General features: G+C 38.8%; 1 protein-coding gene across 1 annotated transcript in view; it reads left to right on the top strand.

Annotated features, from left to right (window-relative positions):
• Positions 1-20,178, top strand: part of SCEL (sciellin) — a 311,533-nt gene that overhangs the window by 247,651 nt on the left and 43,704 nt on the right. The window contains exons 13-18 of the mRNA XM_035003214.1: positions 8,673-8,753; positions 11,216-11,281; positions 12,980-13,039; positions 17,193-17,237; positions 18,218-18,277; positions 18,578-18,637. Coding sequence (XP_034859105.1) covers positions 8,673-8,753; positions 11,216-11,281; positions 12,980-13,039; positions 17,193-17,237; positions 18,218-18,277; positions 18,578-18,637 — 372 coding nt within the window. The remainder of the gene's footprint in view (positions 1-8,672; positions 8,754-11,215; positions 11,282-12,979; positions 13,040-17,192; positions 17,238-18,217; positions 18,278-18,577; positions 18,638-20,178) is intronic.

The following is a 20,178-nucleotide window of genomic DNA, read 5'->3' as shown; positions in this document are numbered from 1 at the left end:
TAGCAGGAAATCTAATAATTGCAAATTCAATGTCATATGGAAAAATGTCTAGATATCCATTTGTAATCTATCATTTGTGATAAGTTAGGTACCTTTTCAGAATATCATGTTTCTTTTTTAAGAGTTAGTGCTTTGCTGTTATGTAATTTGAGCTCTGGGTATGTGCTAGAGATCATGAAATATATAAAAGAAAGCGCAAATGACATCACTATGGGTAATTGTTAGGTAAGAGTCAGTGAAGTCTGCTTTTCCCACTTCTTTCAATTTAAGATGTATCAGAAAGCTTGATGCAAAACTGTTTGTTAGCAGTAACTAGTGTATGTCTTCAGTTTCCAACTTCTTAAACTTTTCCTCATTTTTGAGTCCTTCAAAAGAGTGATGACATTTGCCAAGCTTGAGACAGGGCATGGATAATAGGTGTCATTCATGAGAAATATTCAGTCACATCACAATGAAAGGTGGACACAGCATTTCTAGGAAGTTGATGTTGAAGTTGTTTCTGATTTCAGAATCAACCATTCAGTGTATTCTGTTTATGATACATTCAAGTGCTTCTAACTATGTGTTTAGGTGACTTAGAGATTCAGTGGTTAAGTGGCATGTGGAGCTCATTTAAGAAACTCACAGAAGCTGAAATAAGGTAGTTGCTTAACAGCCAATATAAATGTTTATGGTGTTACCCATTATGGTGATTCAAGACCAGCAATGAAGCCATTCCCACTACCACTGCTACCAAAACACCAATGTGTTTTTTCTGGAATCATTTCCAAAGACAGACAAGAAAATACATAGCTTTTGATAAAATTAAAATAGTGGAAACACACCTAAGAAATTTCCCTAGGAAATTACCATATAGTTAAATGCTTGCTATATACTTTTATAATTTCTCATCCATATTTGTTTCAACCTCTTCCTCTTCAGTGGTTTTCACTTTCAGTTAGCTGATTGGTAGAGTTGAAGGAGGAAAGAAAATCCTGATTGAAATGTGAGTTGCCATGGCAACTTTACACTAGTTATATTTTTCTGTCTGTAACTATAAATGGTAAAATGTAACCTTTCTAATTATACTGCTACATTTTTAACGCTATTGGTACCAAACACTCTGCAAAGTTTGTTGTCATGGTAAATTAAATCAATGTATTTTATTTTTAACTCAACCAAATTCTTTATATTAACTAGAATCTGTTTTATAAAAACTAAAGATTTTATAAAAATCTTAGTAAAATGTCAAAGTACAGTGACTTAAAAATTTTATCTGAATGCCTAGAGATACCCATTGTAGGGGCTCCTAGATGGCTCAGCCGGCTAAGCATCTGCCTCTTGATTTTGGTTCAGGTCATGATCTCAGTGTCATTGAGATCCAGCCCCACCTTGGCTCCAGGCTGAGTGTGAAGCCTTCTTAGGATTCTCTGTCTCCCTCTGCCCCTTCTCCTGCTGGAACATGCACTCAAGTACTCTCTCTCTCAAAAAAAAAAGAAAGAAAGAAAGAAAGAAGGAAAGAAAAGAAATACCCATTCTAGACGTTCAAAATAATTAAAACGTTAACCTAAAATAAGGTTTTGAATAACGTTATTTTTGAATAGTGTTGTTTGAATAGAATGAGGAGAAAGCTTATTCAAAATGTGTCAATGAAGGGCTTAACCTTTAGCCTCGAGTTAGTTGCTTTTTCAGTCCGATGAGGTCAACATAGTTCCTGATTTCATAACACTAGTTTTAAGTAATTCATACATTCAAACACAGCCAACAAAGGCATCCCTGCTTCCCCCCAATCCAGATTCCACCAGTCCTATTCCCTTAGAGCCCCCGTTGCCTCTCCTGCTGCTGGGGGAGCCCCTCAAAGTATGATGAAGTGGGGCATCTTCAGGTTCAGAAGCAGGGGCAAGGAAGAAGCTATGAGAACCAGGATACCTGGGGACAAGTGCCCTGCCAAGTTACAGCTCCCTCTGCCCCAACCATAAAAAGCAAACAGTTTGATTTTTTTTTTAAAGTGTATTTCACCCTTTAGTAGTATTGGTTGAAGGTCTATCAACTAGAGATGATAAATCTCACCTCAGCAAAAAGCATGAAAATTCCAAGAGGTTAAAGGGGCTGTCTCTGGTCATCCAAATCTTAGTGTCAATGACCTAAATCATGTTTCTTTTCTGCTAGAACTGGGCAGAATTGAGACATGCTGAGGTATGGTGGCTTGAATTTCATGAATAGGGGATGGCTTTGGAGCAAGAAGATGGGGCATCCCGGGTATGGTGTAGTGTGGGTGACAGGAGCATTCTGTGAGCATTCTGTGACATAGGAACTGGGCTTCTAAGAGCCTAGGAGGAGGGAAAAGTGGGTAGGGGGTGCAAGGACCCACACTGTACTTAGGAGTGTCTGCACATTTGGTGGCACTTCTTTGTCTTCTGATCTTTCTTCTTCCTCTGTCAGGAATATACAGAATATTAGATACATGGAGTCACACAGTATATATAGCCTTTTGAATCTGGCTTCTTTCACTTAGCATAATTCATGTGGGATTCATCCATGCTCTTGTGTGCATGAATAGCTTATTCCTTTTCATTGCTGAGTAGTATTCTATTATATGGAGCTACATAGTTTATTTATCCATTCACCTGGTGATGGAAATTTGGGTTGTTTCTATGGGCTTTAAACATTCACATACAGGTTTTAGTGCATACATGTTTCTTGGTATGATCATTTCTCTTGAGTAAATGCCTACACGTGGGATTGCTAGGTCATATGGTAAGCATACGTTTAAGTTTATAAGAAACTGCCAGTTTGTAAAATGGCTGTACTATTTTGTACCCCACCAGCAATGCATGAGAGTTCAAGTTGTCCCATTTCCTTAACATCACTTAGTACTGTCAGCTTTTAAAAGAATTATTTTAACCATTCTAATAGGTGTGTAGTGTAGCTCATCCTGTTTTTAATTTGCATTTCCCTAGAGACTTATGATGTCAGGCATCTTTTCATATGCTTATTTGTTACCTGTACATCTTCTTTGGTGAAGTATCTGTTCAAATCGTTGGCCTATTTTTTCACTTGTGGTTTATTTTCTTACTGTTGACTTTTGAGTTTTAAATAATCATGTACTGCTTAAAAGTCCTTTGTCAGATATGTGATTTGCAAATATTTTTCTCCCAGTCTGGCTTGTATTTTCATTCTCTTAACAATGCATTTTACAAAGCAAAAGTTTTTAATTTAGTGAAGTCCAACTTACCACGTTACTATTATTTTTTTTAGTTAATTGTACTGTTGGTGTCATATCTGAGAACCCTCTCCCTAACCCGTGACCACAAAGATTTTTCTTCTAAAAGTTTTGTATTTGTATGTTTTATATATAGATCTAGGGTAGACTCCTTTTTAATGCTAAAAGTTTCTACAACTTCACCTGATAATAATTGGACTGTTTTTATTATGTCTTTGAGAAAATATCTAAGGATCAAAAGCTGCTATGAGTTCAGCAATACTTAAGATTTTGTGTCACTTGTGTTTATTGACTGGAAAATATTGACATATTTTCTTATAAAACTGACATGAATTATGCTAATTTAAATTGTATTAACCACAGTTGCATTTCCACATTTGGAAAGTGCAGTATATAAATGTGCAAGGTGCTTAGTCTACAGCAAGTGCTCGGGGCTCTTTGAGTTGAAGATGCCTTGCAATAATGCTGCCTTCCCACAGTCATGTAATGGTTTGCCAGCCACAGACCTGGACCGATCTTCTCCTTTTATAAAGAAGCAGAGTTTCAGAGAATCAGCTCTCTTTCTAGTTAGTGGCAAAGCTAGTCTAGAACCTAGGTCTCTGGAATTGGAGTCCAGTGCATGCTCTATTGTGTTATGGTTTATTGAAATGGCCACTATGAAGTGAGACTTCATTACAGTAATCATTCTTTTGAACATATGCCTTGCATTCAATAAGCTCTTTGAGAGCAGAGACCATATCTTTTCTAGTTTTTGAACACCCAATTTTGCTCTGCATTGCTACGTGTCCTAACATTATACCTGGGGCATTTGTGGTATAAGTGCCCGTTGAGCTAATGACGCGGTCCTTGGGCAAGGAAGCAATCCAGGACAACCTATCATTATTAGATTTTCACTGGGAATACTGGGAAGAGTATTGGTTTGATGCAGTAGGATATAGAGAAAAGCACATGAGATTCAACATCAAAAAAACTAAGTTGAAACCCTGGCTGAGCTACTTACTAGCCACCATGATGCAGGGAAAATTACTCAACCTTTTTGACTCATTGAAAAAAGCATCTCCATGGGAGAGATGTATGGATGGACTAAAATAATGTTTGTGAGAGCTTGGCAAAGTTAGCATGGTACTGAAACTAAAAAAATGTAAGTTCCATCTCCTTTGTCATTGTTGTTAAAAATTCTGTGTGTGGGAAACAAGGGCTAAGTGTGATGGAAAGTGAAAACAAAACTCAGAGTTAAATATTAGAGTCAATTATTCTTGTTTCAATTTGGGCGTGTGCCGCAGTAATGAAATGCTCTTCACAAAGGCAGTCAAACAGAATTTACAGAGCTGGGCATGTTGTGCAAAAAAGCTATAATGGAAAGAAGTGATCTTTGTAGCAGCACGTGAAAATAAAGTAACATAAACCACTTCACAGGGTTATTTCTATTAGCTCTGGCCTTTGGGCTATTATCTGCAAGTTTTCCCATTTCTTGTGAAAGCTGCCTTTTTATTCCTGAAAGTTATTCTTTATAATCATAGTCACTAATGTGGTGGTGTCGATCCTGCAAAGGTCTTGGGGGCTTGAGGGAAAGACAGAGGGTAGAGCCAGGGGTCAACTTAGCCAAGCTTAAACATTGCATCTCAAAGTGGTATTCAAACAGGATCATTCCACATCCATGTCCCTTGTTTCCTTCTCTTCAAAACATTCCGGGCCACAGCTTCCTGCCTCGCTCTTGCATTTTAATCCCCCTGCTTGGCATCTCATCAAGCTCCTGGCATGGCATGAATGACTTCTCTCATTGCCCCTAAGGGCTTGGCTTCTGTCATCTGTGGCTGTCATTGCAGAGATGCAAATGAAAGCTCCTTTGAGGTGAATTGAAGTCAATGTGGCATTGCCTAGCCCTGGCCCAGCGGGGGTCTAAATGCAGCACCCTCGGAAATAAATATGCTCCTCTGCTTCTCTTGGCCTGCACAACTCCATGCCCACCTTTACTTTCTGGGTCGTCCCAAACCATATCCACACCATGTACCCAGATCTACTTCTCTACCCATACCTCTTTCCCAGATACACCCAGTCAATATTTACCCACCTCTCTGAGGGCTTAGCCATTGTAACATGGAAGAAGTGTAGCTTTTCATCAATGTGATTCTGGCATAAGCAAAGTTTGGCACCATCCTATTTCTCATTTTTGTAGTCCTCCTTTCCATCTTGTTACCTCTCTCCTGCCTATTCTCAGATATCCAGTGTCCTGTGCAGACTTACTAGCCAGGACTGACCACCTTCTTACCCCTTTTCTCTATCCCTGGAAGAAAAGTGTATAATCAGCTAATCCACCCAGATACACGAAAGACACATTATCACTTGTGATTTCCCATTATCCCCAACACAGAGATATTTTTTGAGAAGAGAAGATGATGGTAGTTCCAATAAAATAATATTTAGTTGTAAAATCTCACACTAAACCAGAACGGGGAGACTGTTCTTATGTAAATTGTTTTCCAGGCATATCATGTAACACCATAACTCATCTGAGCTCCTGGCACCTACTCAGTATTCAGTAGTGGAATTAACAGTAAAGTTCTCCAGTGGGACAGCTAGATTTGAACAGATTTTATAAGTTTCAGGCCCCTCTTCAGTACTCATTTCCTTCCCCACCAAGTAGAAATCCAGCCAGTCACTCCCTCTTTCAACACATCTTTATTGGGCACCAAAATTATACACAGTCCTAGTACTTGGGATATAATTATCCTTCTAGGAGCTTTCAGCCCAGTATGGAGACAGAAAATTATGTGTAATCCAGAACAGTGTGATACGGTCCATAAAGAGGGTGTGCTATGGGGAGACATAGGGATGTATCGAACACAGCTTTGGTTACCACCACAGACAGTAACACCCAAGCCAGGTCTGAAGGGCAAGGAGGAAGTAACCAAGGAGGAATTATTCCAGGGGAAAGGGAGAAGCATGTAGGCCAGAGAGCAGAGAGCACATGGTGGTGAGGGTGGTTAGGAGTGCAAGCGTTTTGGCACAGCTCCAGTATTGGGGCTCATGTGGGAGAACACCAGCTGCAGCACTAGACATAGAGGGAGCACTTACTGTGAGCCAGGCAGAGCTTGAATGCTCTGCAGGCGCTTCTCCTGGCTTCGGTGCCACTGTCCACACAGGAGCCAGGAGACTCGCCATGCTCCCTGCTCCGCTGCCTGCCCATCACCCAATCACTACCACACTCTGCGGAGAAAGATTTAGAACTAATTGCATCATGTCCTCCATCCTTATGGCCACGGATCTCCCAGAAGAAGCCCAGTCTGATCATTGCTTGTCACTTGGACTAGCCCCAAAGAGCTCCGTCTATCACTGAGTTTGACCCAACCTAACAGTAGCCTAACCACTCAAACCTTCCACGGTAACTCCCTGGATGTGTCATCTATTATCATCACGACTAGCTGCTGTGCAGTCTCCTCTTCGACTCAATGGCACTCACCTCTGTTGGGTCACCTCTGGCTCTCCCAGAGGACTTGGCTTCCACGAGTCCAGAGGAGGAGGAAAGGTCCTGTTTGCTCCTCTTTGCTACCACTTATCAATTTTAGCTTTCTCCTCCCTAAAACTTCCCCATCTTCCTTGAAATCGTGGCATAAGGAACTTCTCTTCCTCATTGCAGTCATCTGCAGGTCTTGGAGTCACTCACTTGCACTCTTTGAAGACTCTGGCACCAAGCTCATTGTCTGTCTCACACGCGTCTCCTGTCATAATGCTTGGTGATTTCCAAATCCATGTGGAGGATCCTTCCCCACCCTGACTTTCTCACTTTCTTGATCTTCTCTCCAATGATCTCATCCTTTGCCCTACCTCAGCCACCCATAGATCTTCCCCTTGTGAGTAACCATAAATTTTCAAAATTTCAAAATCTTCCCATTCTGCTTCCACTCTCTATCTACTGCATTTAGCCGACTCTCCAGTCCTCTGATTCCAGAAGTTTCTCAGCTTTGCCCCTGCCAACCACCAATCCACTGACTTTTCACATTCCCTCTTCCCTCATATCCTCTGTTCCCTCCATATCCATCTCAGATCCCATGGTCCCTCCTTATCATCACTTCCTCACATCCCCCTTCCCCTCCTTCACCACCATTCTCTTCGTTGCACTCACTTGTCTGAATTATAAACTTAGTTAAATCCAACTCTCTGTTTTGCCTGTTTCTGCCCCCTAAGCAGCTGAATGTGGCAAGAGAAAAAAATGGCAGCTAGCTTTATTTTAATTCCATGACCACAAACCTCAACTGAGCCACTGGTGCTGCCCAAGAATTCCTAGCAAAACATGCAGGGGGTGGCTTATGGAGCCCAGATTATCTACTTTGTAGAGTGCCTCAGTTGGTTAAGCAGCTGCCTTCGGCTCAGGTCATGATCCCAGGGTCCTCGGATCGAGCCCCACATCGGGCTCCCTGCTCAGCAGACAGCCTGCTTCTCCCTTTCCCTCTGCCTGCCACTCTGCCTACTTGTGCTCTCTATCTCTCTGTCAAATAAATAAATTTTTAAAAAATCTAAAAAAAAAAAAAAAAGCATGGTCTAATTCAGTCCTGACAACACCCCAGCAATCCTATGAGAAAGGTCATTAGAGACAAAGAGATGGTATCAGGTTGACCCATTATCACACAGCTCGCAGTTCAGACAGCTGGACTCCAGAGCTTCCATGCTCACCTAGCATGCTGTAGAAGCCAGAGGGGTACCTGGAGTCTAGACCACAAGTGTACTTTTACTAGGTATGGAGTTTAATAAGGAGCCACTGGGGTGGTAGTGGTGGGAGTGGAGGGCTGACATGCCCCAGGTAAGGTGTTGACTCCATCCAAATGATGGACATCCGAATGATGCCTGTCTGCCGTTCCTAGGTTATCAAATCACGCTGGCTCAGAGGCTGCCTTGGCTCTTGGTTGGAAAGTTTAGGCTGACAGCATATACATGCTTTGCAAGCAGCAAACTGGCCTGTGCTGCCAATATTTAAGTCAGATTTAGTTAAGAGCTTCAAATCAACTTTATCTTGAGGTCTGTAAAACTGAAAGCCTTTCTTGCTGTTTCCATAGCAGCCTGATGGTTGATATAATTCTTAAAGAAGATTATATGTTAATGCCCAAGAACCATTTACTACGCTCACACGCTGCTGACCCAAAATGCCACAGCTTGAGCTAGATAGTCTAGCAAAATATTAAGCTTTTAAAAGGACACATTATATTTCAAACTATAGTGAAAGAGGATAGGGTTTCCAAAAACCTGCTTAAATGAACTTTGAAAATACCAGTAATTTAAATATATGACTCCTCTAAAGTTTAGTGCTGTATAGATTCTGGCCTTTCAGCTACCTCCTGCCAGAGGGGTGGAGTGTGGTGGGGGGATTTAAGACGCATGAGTTATTTCCATATAGGCCATAAGTACATTCAGTTAATAGATGCTAAAATTTGCCATGTTTCCATGGTGAAATGAACTGATGTTTTCTGTTTTAAAGGGAACCAACTGTTCACCCTCCCATACCTCCAAAGCCCAGTTCTCCTGTTCCATCTCCTAACCAGCTGAGACGGGAGAATAGGTGAGACCTGGCATTCCAGAATCTCTTGCTCAAATGAAGAAGTTAAAGAAATGAAAGCAAATGAATTGTGACCTGTTTTGTGCAAAGCATGGGTATGTTTTGTGCACACATTCACAGAAGAAGCACTTTTAAAGCTTTTCTAATTCTAATTATCAACACAAATGCGTATTTATGTTTGCCTTTGAATACTTATGGCCATGTCCCATCTTATGGAAATACACCTTCAAGATAGAAACTGAACAGTATTCATGTCCAAGAAATATTCATCCTCTGGTTTCTTCTAATTTATGTATGAGGAAGCATTATATAAGGAAACGCTTTCTGTCCCTGTGTATATAAATACATAAATATATATGTATACATATATAGTATTTGACATATGTAATCCAGATAGAAACTATATATGTGTGTGTATACACATGCACACACACACATATGTATATATACACACACATTTGGTGTATATTTACTCCTAGTTAAGTTTCCCATTAAAAGCTACGTTTTCTGATGAAAAATGTTCTTAAAACTTTGTGTTACTGCTCAAACTCCCCTTATGTTAGAAATACTTTTGGGTAGCTCTTTAGTCTTGTTTTAGCTAAGGAATTTGCAACTTATTTCAAAACTATTACAGTTAAAAAATGTTCTAATTAATTTGTCTCTGAATTAAGAAAAAAAAGAGACTTGCTTTTTCATTTTGAATCTCTGATACTCTATAATTAATACTTAGAAACAAATTCAAAGATCTGAAAAATTTTCCATGCGTTTCTGTTAAACTGTTCAATAATCTCGATCTGTTTTTCGAGACGTACATTGCACATTTCCATTATTATTATGAGATTTAAAAAATGGTATCTCATTAAAGACTGAATATATTAGATCCACTTGATTACCTGCCTTTGATTCTTTTGTATTTTTGCATTTTGATGGTGATTTTTGTTGACAACATGAAAGGAAATTCTAGAAATATTCTTCAGGAAGAGGGTAACTTCAGCTAGAAAATGCTGAGTGGCCAGCAGGGCTATGAAGCATTAGGTACTCAGCCTATTAAGTTAAAAACCGAGGTCTGAATTTCTATTCAATGAAACTTTGCAGGATCTTTGAAATTTTGTCCTTAGGATGAGAAGATATTTTTTCTCCCTTTAATGAGCCAAGAATATACTTCTTCACTGAATTAATGAAAAATATAGACCAAAGTTATAACTTTTTATTTATGCAATGGTTATAATTATACTCTTAAAATAATTTAAGCTTACTATCTTACATTATTTTTCCTTTTATAGTATTGAGCCATTAAATCTTAATTTGAATAGGAATTTTTAGAGGGCTTAAAAAAACTGGCTTTAGTATTATCTAAATTCTAGTCCAAAATCAGTGACTCTAGAGCAGTGAGCTTGTGTAGAGTCAAAAAAAAAAAAAGCTAAATTTCACGGGAATTGGTTTAATCCATTTTTACTACTTTAATTTCTTTCTTCTACCAGTGATCTTAAAAATAAAATTAGGACAACTTGCATGTTTTAAACCCTGATTACTTTAATCACAGCAAGATGATTTTAATGAAAGAATATGAAAGGGAAGTGTTTCCTATGTAATTAACACATGTCCTCAGGAGGACAAAAAATAGTTGAATATAGTTTTTTGAGAACAAGCAAGAATATATAAGTAGGTCAGTCAGATACTTAGGAAAATAACAGAGAAAAACCTCATACCATAAATTGTGACAGAACCTAACATCATAAACTTGTTCTGTCAACTCTGTGTGGTAATTCTCAATGTGGTGGGTATGTTGGAAATTTAAAATATTTCCGATCTTATCTGAGCAAAGATATTTCTGGATTGTATTCAAATGAGATAAGTCTTTAAGAAAAATAAAATCATCCATTTGATGCCTAATAACAAAAAAAGAGTCTTAAGAGATAAGTATGAAAATGCTTTATTGATGACTGGAGACTAAAATAAAATGAACATAAACACATTTGGGACAGATATTTCTAGATATATCTAGTAGTTAAAAATATATTTAAAGAGATAGGCCAAATTACAAAATTATTACATTGGACTCCAGATTTTCAAATAAGAAATGGTTGAGGGGCACCTGGGTGGCTCAGCTGTTAAGCAGCTGCCTTTGGCTCGGGTCATGATCCCAGGATCCTGGTATCGAGCCCCGCATCGGGCTCCCTCCTCCTCCAGAAGCCTGCTTCTCTCTCTCTCACTCCCCCTGCTTGTGTTCCTGCTCTCACTACCTCTCTCTCTCTGTCAAATAAATAAATAAAATTTTTAAAAAAAATAAAAAGAAATGGTTGAGTTCTAGCCAACCAAAAGAGCTAAAGTTTGTTATCTCAAATAGTGCTATTGATCCAACACACTGTGATCTTTTTGAACATGAATGTTTCCTTAAAAATGTATATTTAACAGAGAAGTGTTTTCTTACCTAACAGACATTATCCTTAACTTTGAAAATATAGGCAGATATGTCCACCTAAACCAGGTGTATATACAGAAACCAACAGATCTGCTGAAAGAAATATAAGGTACAATGATCTCTATTTACATCTATGTAATTGTAGAAATGATAATGTTTGCCTTATTAGAATACTTAAAAATACAAGACAATTTATAATAAAATAGACAAAATCAGTTCTCCAGCTGGCTTCAATATAGTGGGTAATTAATATTTTTATATGTACCTACAGAATTTTTTCCTTTTATTTCTATTCTTAGCTTTACATTAAGAAACAACCAGAATTGTCTGAATATGATAACAGAATAAAATAAACCCCTTAAGAAAGGAAAATACCTCTTTATTCCCAGCACTTGTTCCAAGGTCTGATAGAGTTGTGTTGATGTTTAAATGAATAGGCGTAAATATAGTCATTTTATTGAACTTGTTCTGCAAAAGCTTTGCTAGAATTGGCTGTATAATAAGGCCATATCCAGCTCCACCCACATCATCAGAAAAAGGCTCACAAATACTATTGATCTTTGGGTAAGGCTTCCCCATAACAGTCCTGATTTATGCCTGTTGTCTTGCTCATCCCATCTGGTTTAGTATGTATTTTGGTTATATCTTGGTTTTATTATTTTTTTTAGAAAAACTCCCCTATCTTTGAAATTAGTTTTAAATGATGATATTCTATAGGTTTATCAATATGATAAAGCAGTTTTTAATTATTATGGTAAAAACATAACAATAAATATACCATCTTATCCATTTTGACCAACCGGTTTTTCAAAGTTCAAAACTTACATACTTTTTGGGTTTTCCCTTGACTCTCAGAAAAGTCTGAGTTTGAAACATACATCACATGGATACCTTACTTTGGGGAGAATCATGTTTCCCTTGTACTTAGTAACTTCAAGTGCCACCGTATCTCAGCATTTCCCAAGCTGTGTCCCATGTGCCACAGATTTCAATGCATGTTCTGTGAAAGAAGAGTTTAATGGCCAGCCCATTTAGGAGACACAATAAAATAGAGTTCTCTACCACAGGACTTCTCAGAACCTTCAATGTGCTTATATACATTCAGAATCCCAAAAGTTGGTTTTATTTCCCAAATTTACTTGACTGCAAAATTCTTTCTTCATGGAACCCTATTAACCTTCTATGAGAGATTGTTTGTGAAACACAGGTCTTAATTACAGGGACACCAATAAGGATTTTCCCAATTACTCCTTTCCATGATCTAGGGGGATTAGTGTGGATTCAAGCCCTCTGTGTCAGGTGCTTCCACCTACCCTGTAGTTTAAAATGTACTTTCTTTCCCTTTGGAAGCCTAAGAAGATAGAAACTTTTACCACATGTGAGGGATGAATTAATCATCTGGACATGTTGCTTAATGCTCTTTGGCTCTGGTCAAAAAACCTCTGAACACACGTCTGTATTTACTCATGTAGTTAACTCTGCTTTCTTTTCCATATCCTTTAAGTATAGAACTAGGGAGAAGCCAGTGTGTTTAGGAGAAACTGTATTATTTCAGTGAGCACTAGATGGCAGAGCCAATGCCCAGTGAAATGACTGGTGTTTGTGTGTGTGTGTGTGTGTGCGCGCGCACACCCCCACCTACACACCCCATAAGCTGACATGATAGAATTATTTCATTATGCAGTTAAACTCAATAATTCCTGAACACATGGACTATTGTTTTCTTTACTGAAAACATAAGAATTTCTAGCTACTTCAAAGATAGCTCTGCTGTCATTGACTTGTGTTTCTTTTTCATCCTTTGAAGGAGTCAGGATCTCGAGAACATTGTCAAAGTGACCACTTCACTTCAGAAAACTAACAAGGGGTAAGAGCTTTTGAGCTTGCGTTTTTCCTTTCTTTATGTTTCAAAAAAGCTTAACCAGTACTTTTAAAAGTTCCAGATATAAACAAAATCCCAATGCTGTTGACTATATATAATTTAAAAGAAGAAAGAATCAATCTTTCTAGATAAGTGTCCCTGAAAAATGGGTGAGACTGACATTTACCCATACTCTTCTTCCTCTGCTTTGTCTTTTGGTGATTGTACTCATCTTTGTCACCTCAGCTTTCTGTGGTTTTGACTTTGTTCCAAGTCCTTGTCCTGTATTTATGTTGCTGGCTCAGATCTCAACTTATCTGTCTTTCCAGAACCCTCATTTAGAATGTCCTCGGCCATATTTACTTTCCTTCCTAAATGCTCTATTTCCTCACTTCTTTCTGTTCTTTCCTTCAGCCAAGCTCACCTTTCTGGAATCATTCTTGATTCTTCCATGTCTTTCCCCTCAATGTAGTATCGGGCATATATGCATAAAATGTCTAAAATTCTCTTCTTGCCCACATGGCCTCACCCCAGTTCAAACTCTCATCGACTCCATCATAGGTTATTAGAGTAGCTATCCAGATTTACTTACATTCCCTCAGTCTCTCCTCCCCTAAACCATTACTACCCATCACTGCCAGAGCTTTCTTCCTAAAATTCTCCTTGAACAACTGCTTCACTGGCTCCCCATTGCCTGTTCAATTACATTTAACCTTTGTTAACTTGGCTCCAACCTAACATTCCAGAGTTATTTCTGACTTCACCCTTACATTTACCCTACAGGCAATACCAAATTAAACCACTTTCTTCCTACAGTTTCCAGACACTTTGCCTTTGTTTATGGCATGCCACCCATATGGCAGCCTTTCCTAGCCTCAAGGCCACCGTATCAATTCATTCAAGTCCTACCTAATTTTTCAAGATCTAGATCAGATATCACCTCCTCTGTGAAGTCTTCCCAGAATGATTCAGTGAGATGTGACTTCTTTTCTCTAAGCTATTAGAGCCCCACTATTTATGTGTTATAACAACTAATCATATTTGTTATTTCATGGTATCTATGTAAATACCTCATCTTCTCTATCATCTCTTTAATCTCTTAGAGCAAATATTTTGTTGACCTATTGACCATAAGTCATTTGCAGAGTCTGACATGCTGCTTTGTGCAAAGTATGTGCTTATATAATAGATTATGGTAAAGAATGATGAACAGCAGGAAACCTGGAGTATAAACATTCCATAGTTTAAATCCAGTTCCTACAAAAATACTCCTTGCTCAGTGGAATTCAGCAATGCTAAGTGTGATTAGGGATTGCAGTCTCAATCAAAAGAACTGAAGAGAAGAAACAGAAGCAACAGGTAGCTCTTCTGTACAAACGAAACTGATTGGAGCTCTGAATCTAGATGGGGACTCCAGAAAGTAGCCTGAATGTTTCATTTCCATTTCTCTTATCTAAGTGCCTGGATCTCTAATTTTATCTATTTACTTTTTTGAGGTCATATATTTTTTTAAGATTTTATTTATTTATTTGACAGAGAGAGACATAGCGAGAGAGGGAACACAAGCAGGGGGAGTGGGAGAAGGAGAAGCAGGCTTCCCGTGGAGCAGGGAGCCCGATGCGGGGCTCGATCCCAGGACCCTGGGGTCATGACCTGAGCCTAAGGCAGACGTTTAACGACTGAGCCACCCAGGAACCCCTAATATTTTGTTTTTAAGAGGGATTGAACAGTTTTTTTGTGAGTGATGGGGGTGTTTGAAGGAGAGACGGGTGAGTGATGCTGATGGGAAATTATGGTTTGGCACAAATTCAACAAAAACAATGAGAACTACAGTTAGTCCTGTCCCCTCTCTGTAGGCATGATGCACAAATTCCACAACGAGATGTGTTCTTCACAGGGAAAAGTTACTGCTCTGGCTGTGGCCGGGGGAAATGTCTGTCAGATCGACATACCCAACTACCATTACTGTGGGCCTTGTGTGGGGATTAGAAATAGTTTTATTCACCTGAGCTGCTCTTGCTGATATTCCAGTGTGAAGTGGACTCCTACCTGATTAAGAACATTTAATTTACTGCACATGGAATGGTGAAATTTAATATCCAAAGCTTTCCTCAATGTAAGGTCATTTTAAAAGTCCAACTTCTTTAGTCAGAATATTGTCTCCATTTTATTTAATTTACCACAGAGTGTCATCTCATGAGTTATGTGCATTTGTTTGTGATAAACAGGAGCAACCCCAAATCCTGATCATCACATCACTGTGACTCACACTAGTCAGAAGGGCCTGGGACTACAATTTTACAGGATTCTTAGGTTTGCTCTTTTCCTTGGAGACACAGACAGATTCATACTCTCAGAGCTGGACAGTGGAATTTCAAGCAAGAAACAACAATGGGGCATTGTGTCAAGGGACTAGATAGTACGTTAATCAATTTTTTGTCAGGGTCAGCAACATTTATATTTCAGTATTTATCCTACCACTGAATATGTAACATTACTTGAAAGGATTCATCTATGTGATGGCTGTTAATTTAAATGTTTTTAGGGTCTCTAAGCTATTATGGCAATGCATTGTGCCAGGCATCTTCAAAGCACATAAGTGACTCAGCAACTATACCTGTCTAGCTGGAGCCAAAGTCTTGATGTCTCTAAAAGCATTTAAAAAATAAGCATAGCAAGCATTTATTAAATGAAAACTTTAGTAGACTCGGAACTGTTTCCTGTAATGGCCAAAATTAATTGAGAGTTTATGACTTGCCAGACATAATGCTACACACTTTATACTCACTAGCTTATTGATTGTTTTCTCAGGTGGGTACAATTGGTATTTTTGTCGGACAGATGGAAAAGTTGAGGCAGCAAGAGGTTCGGTAACTCACCCAGAGTCACCAGACAATAAGGGGTGAATCCTGGGTTGGGATCCATGTATCCCTGACCTGAGACACTGAATATGTAACTACTGAGTGATGTGGCCTCATGGCCTCCTGGTAGGTTCCAGGGATGACGCAGAAGAAAGAGGAACATTGAGACGGTGTGGAAAATGTGTGATCCTAGAGCAGGAAGAAGGGAAACCGTGATTGGTGATCTAAAAACTAAATTAGGAAGGCAAGAGAAATGGGGGCAAAGGGGTGGCAGAAATGTTGAAGAGAGACAATGCTGTGAGGAGCAAACAGGAACCACAAACCCACTGAGGCTGCCTTCTTGGGGAAGAGACCTGCACTCAGGTGACACTAAGGGATATTCTGGAACCCAGGGGTTTAGCCTAAACAGGTTGCTCCATGGGAAGCAGCCAGAAAGTTGCAGTTCTCAAATACAGACACAAGATCGCAAATTTAGCGTAGTTAGAATGAAGTAGGATCACAATTTAAGAAAGCAGCCAGACTTACTGATGAACAGGTGTTTTCCTATAGCTACTTTGTGCAGGTACATTGCATAAAGATAGAATCTACAATTAGTCAAAGTACCCATATTTGTTGATTCAAATAAAAACCTATAGGGGCGCCTGGGTGGCTCAGTTGGTTAAGCGACTGCCTTTGGCTCAGGTCATGATCCTGGAGTCCCAGGATCGAGTCCCGCATCGGGCTCCCTGCTCGGCAGGGAGTCTGCTTCTCCCTCTGACCCTCCCCCCTCTCATGTGCTCTCTCTCTCTCGTTCTCTCTGTCTCAAATAAAACAAACAAACAAAAAAAAAACAAATAAAAACCTATATTAAATATTTACTGTTTAAAGAATACGGTATTAAAGACTGAAGAGGACCCAATGTAAAATACAGTTCTAAATTTTAAGTGGGGTGTGTGTGTGTGTGTGTGTGTGTCTGTGTGAAAGAGAGAGATGTAGGAGCAGGGACATGAACACGAGACAAGTATGTAGTTGCTATATTACAGAATATAGTAGTGTTAGTGCCATAAAGGAGATGGAAAAAAACAAAATGCAGCAAGGTTTCCAAAAATGTAGAGGACTCTATGCCGTTGAAGGACTGGGAACTATGTGTTGGAGAAAGAGGCTTTTGAAGAGAGCCTTGAAGGATAAGCAAGATTTTGGTGGCATGTGTTGTATTCCAGGGAACTCAGAAACAGTGGTTTAAGGTGGACCTGACCTTTGACTCGGGGCAGGCTTTTAATGATGTGAGATTTTTGTTTTTTATTTTTGTCTTCCAAAAGTGAAGAATTGGATAATCTCATCAAAATGAACAAAAGCTTGAATAGGTAAGATTTGAAAACATCCATTTTTTTGCTTTATTATTGAGTTGCACATTGTGACTTCTTATGTCTTTTTAGTACTTGAGCATGAGGACCCACATACTGGGTGAGTTAAAAATAGCCTACAAGTCTTGAATAAAAAGCTTGCAGGAATCATCATCATTTCATCACTGCTATAAATGGTTATTACAACCTAAAGATACTAATATTAAAGTATCTTTGATTTTCACACTCTATTTAGTAAGACAGTTATATAAATAACCACAGTTCTCTTCCTGAAATATTAACATGTTAGTATGTGGTCAGAGTTTAGTTTGAAAGCATTCAGAAAACTGAATGCTTTCAGTTTTATACTTTACAAAAGCCACTTACTATCTTAGTTGACCTTACCTCCTTAATTTTGAATCATTTATAATTGCACAATTTAAAGATTATAGTAATTGAGGTCTGTGTTGGAAGTGTGTGCAGTTTTTGCTATCTCTCTGTTACTTTGCCTACTAATATACTAAATGGGTAGGGACCAGAGAGACAGAGAAACAAGGCAAATGTCAAATGACCTCATTGCTCCGAGCATCCAGAAGTGTGGTGTTCATACCCTGTTCTGACAACAGTGATCATATGATTGACTATCAACAACTCATTTAAATGAGCTGCTTTTCAGTTTCTTCATCTATAAAGACAGAGGGTCAACATTGGCTCACATTAAAACAAAACACTCTGTGAAATCCATACAGTGCCTATTGGTTGTGTGTGGATCCCCAGTTTGTATTTTCTATCTTATTTTCTCTGAGGTCCACTGCAATTTAAATTTTGAGTTTATGAAAATACTTATTTGGAAGAAAGCAATTTCAAGAATTGTCGCTCATCTTTTCCACCCAGCTTCTATTTCCTGTCTATCTATAGAAATATAAACTGGTCTATATTTCTATAGAGTTAAGTATATATTATTACCACTGATGAGGTTTTTTTGTTCAATGCATTTAAAGAAATCAAGGTCTTGATGGTCTCTTCAGAGCAAATCCTAAGGCAGAGCAAACAGAGAAAAGGTAAGTGCATCTGTCCCTAACCTGAAAATCTGATCTCCCAGATTGCTTGCTTTATTTTTTCAGACATTCGCCAGAAGGGGGTTGTATCCTCTGGCATGGCAATGTACTAGCAGATGGAGAAGTACTCTCAGAATTGTACATTTAGCTCAGATATAATTGCCCGGAAGGATTTCTGCTCTTCCATTCAATAAGAGTAAATGAGCAATTCATGAAGAATGTTTATTGCATCTGACCTCTCAAGATACCACACAATTTTACTTCAATATGTAGCCTTTTATTTGAATTTCTTTGTGTTTACAGAGCCAAAAGCCTTGAAAATCTCATTTTTATGAATACTCTAACAGACAAAGACGGAAAAGGGTAAGATTTGACTCTTGCAGGCCTCTTTGATTGAGTCCTAGACTATATGCCATTTCTAAGCATGTGACCTCCTGCTCAGGACAAGGGGCAGGGAGGCTGGTGGGACAGGACTTGGATGGGGGGTTGGGGTGGAGGTCAGGAAATAAGTGGATATCTTAGTGCTGGCTCTGCCACCCACATCAATCTGGATGACCCTGGGCAGGTCATTTAACCTGTGCAGACTGCTGTTTCCTCATCCCATAAAATGAAGAGCATGACCTAGATGATCTCCAGGTTCCCTTTTGTATTTAAATATGAAGGAACTCTAGCTGGCTGTTACAAGTAGTGGACAGTAGCCTGGTTTATGAACTAAATATATTTACTCTAAGACATTTTGATCCTGGGAGCATAGTTTCTCCCCACTGAAGTCTTTATAATGCTCTAAGACACTTTTCAGTTAGAATCTTGGTTGAGTCACTTCATATGTATATCTCACATATATTTGTAAATATCTCAGGGTCAAGAGTAATGCCTTTACCTATTTTATATCATAAAAAGGGTTAGTGAATGATTAGTAACTGAACTGATAACATTAAAGATGTTGTTTTATAGTTCTAGACTGATACTGAAATCCTAGAAAATTGACTTACATGACTGATATTATTTTTTATATGGAAAGAAATCAAATTCTTGACAGTTTTATTAAAGAAAATCCCAGAAAAGGGATGCCTGGGTAGCTCAGTTGGTTAAGCGTCTGCCTTCGGCTAAGGTCATGATCTCAGGATCCTGGGATCAAGCCCCGAGGCAGACTCCTTGTGCAGTGGGGAGCCTGCTTCTCCCTCTGCCTGCCACTCCCCCTGCTTGTGCTCTCTCTCTCTCTCTCTCACAAATAAATAAATAAATAAAATCTTAAAAAAAAGAAAGAAAGAAAATCCCAGAATGGTCAAGAATGACAAAGGGTAAGGATTTTGGAGGTCACTACTCTTTTTCCCCCAGATTGGCTGTTTACCTTGTACTTGGTTAGTCATCAGATTTGCCTTCCTAACGTGATAATTATTTCTATTGTCTTATCTTTTAAAGCCATTCATCTGTGCCAGTCTGTGCCCAGAATGATATTCTAGCTTTCCAAGTCAATCTTGGCAGATGCATTCTCAACTGTCTCTGATGTAGAACACTTAAAATCTATGTGATAATAATGTGAAAATAATTGGCAATAATAGTTTCACAGATACTGAATCCTTATTAACAATATATTATTATAATGTCCATGTCCAAGTATTATTACAGGTAAAAAGTTTTCTTCTCATGGAGAACAGATGAAGTGAGAAAACTGTCAGTTCTCTGTGAGTGGTTATATGAGCTTTATAGGAAAAGATGAGATTTCAGATATTTAAAAAATGAAATTGGGAAGGGTCCACCAAAGTGGTAGAAAATAGAAAAATTAGGATGAAATTCTCAAGTAAATCATTTCTGGGCTGGTAAGGAGGAGAAAAGAGATGTGATTTGTAATGTGGGATAATTTGACAGCAACTGGCTTTCTGATGCAGGAATGACCAAACTCA

Source organism: Mirounga leonina, unplaced genomic scaffold (assembly GCF_011800145.1).
Source record: "Mirounga leonina isolate KUSES-001 unplaced genomic scaffold, KU_Mleo_1.0 Mir_127, whole genome shotgun sequence".
Taxonomy (NCBI): Eukaryota; Metazoa; Chordata; class Mammalia; order Carnivora; family Phocidae; genus Mirounga; species Mirounga leonina.
The sequence above is the reverse complement of the archived record's forward strand: the minus strand, read 5'-3'. Positions and strand labels throughout refer to the sequence as shown.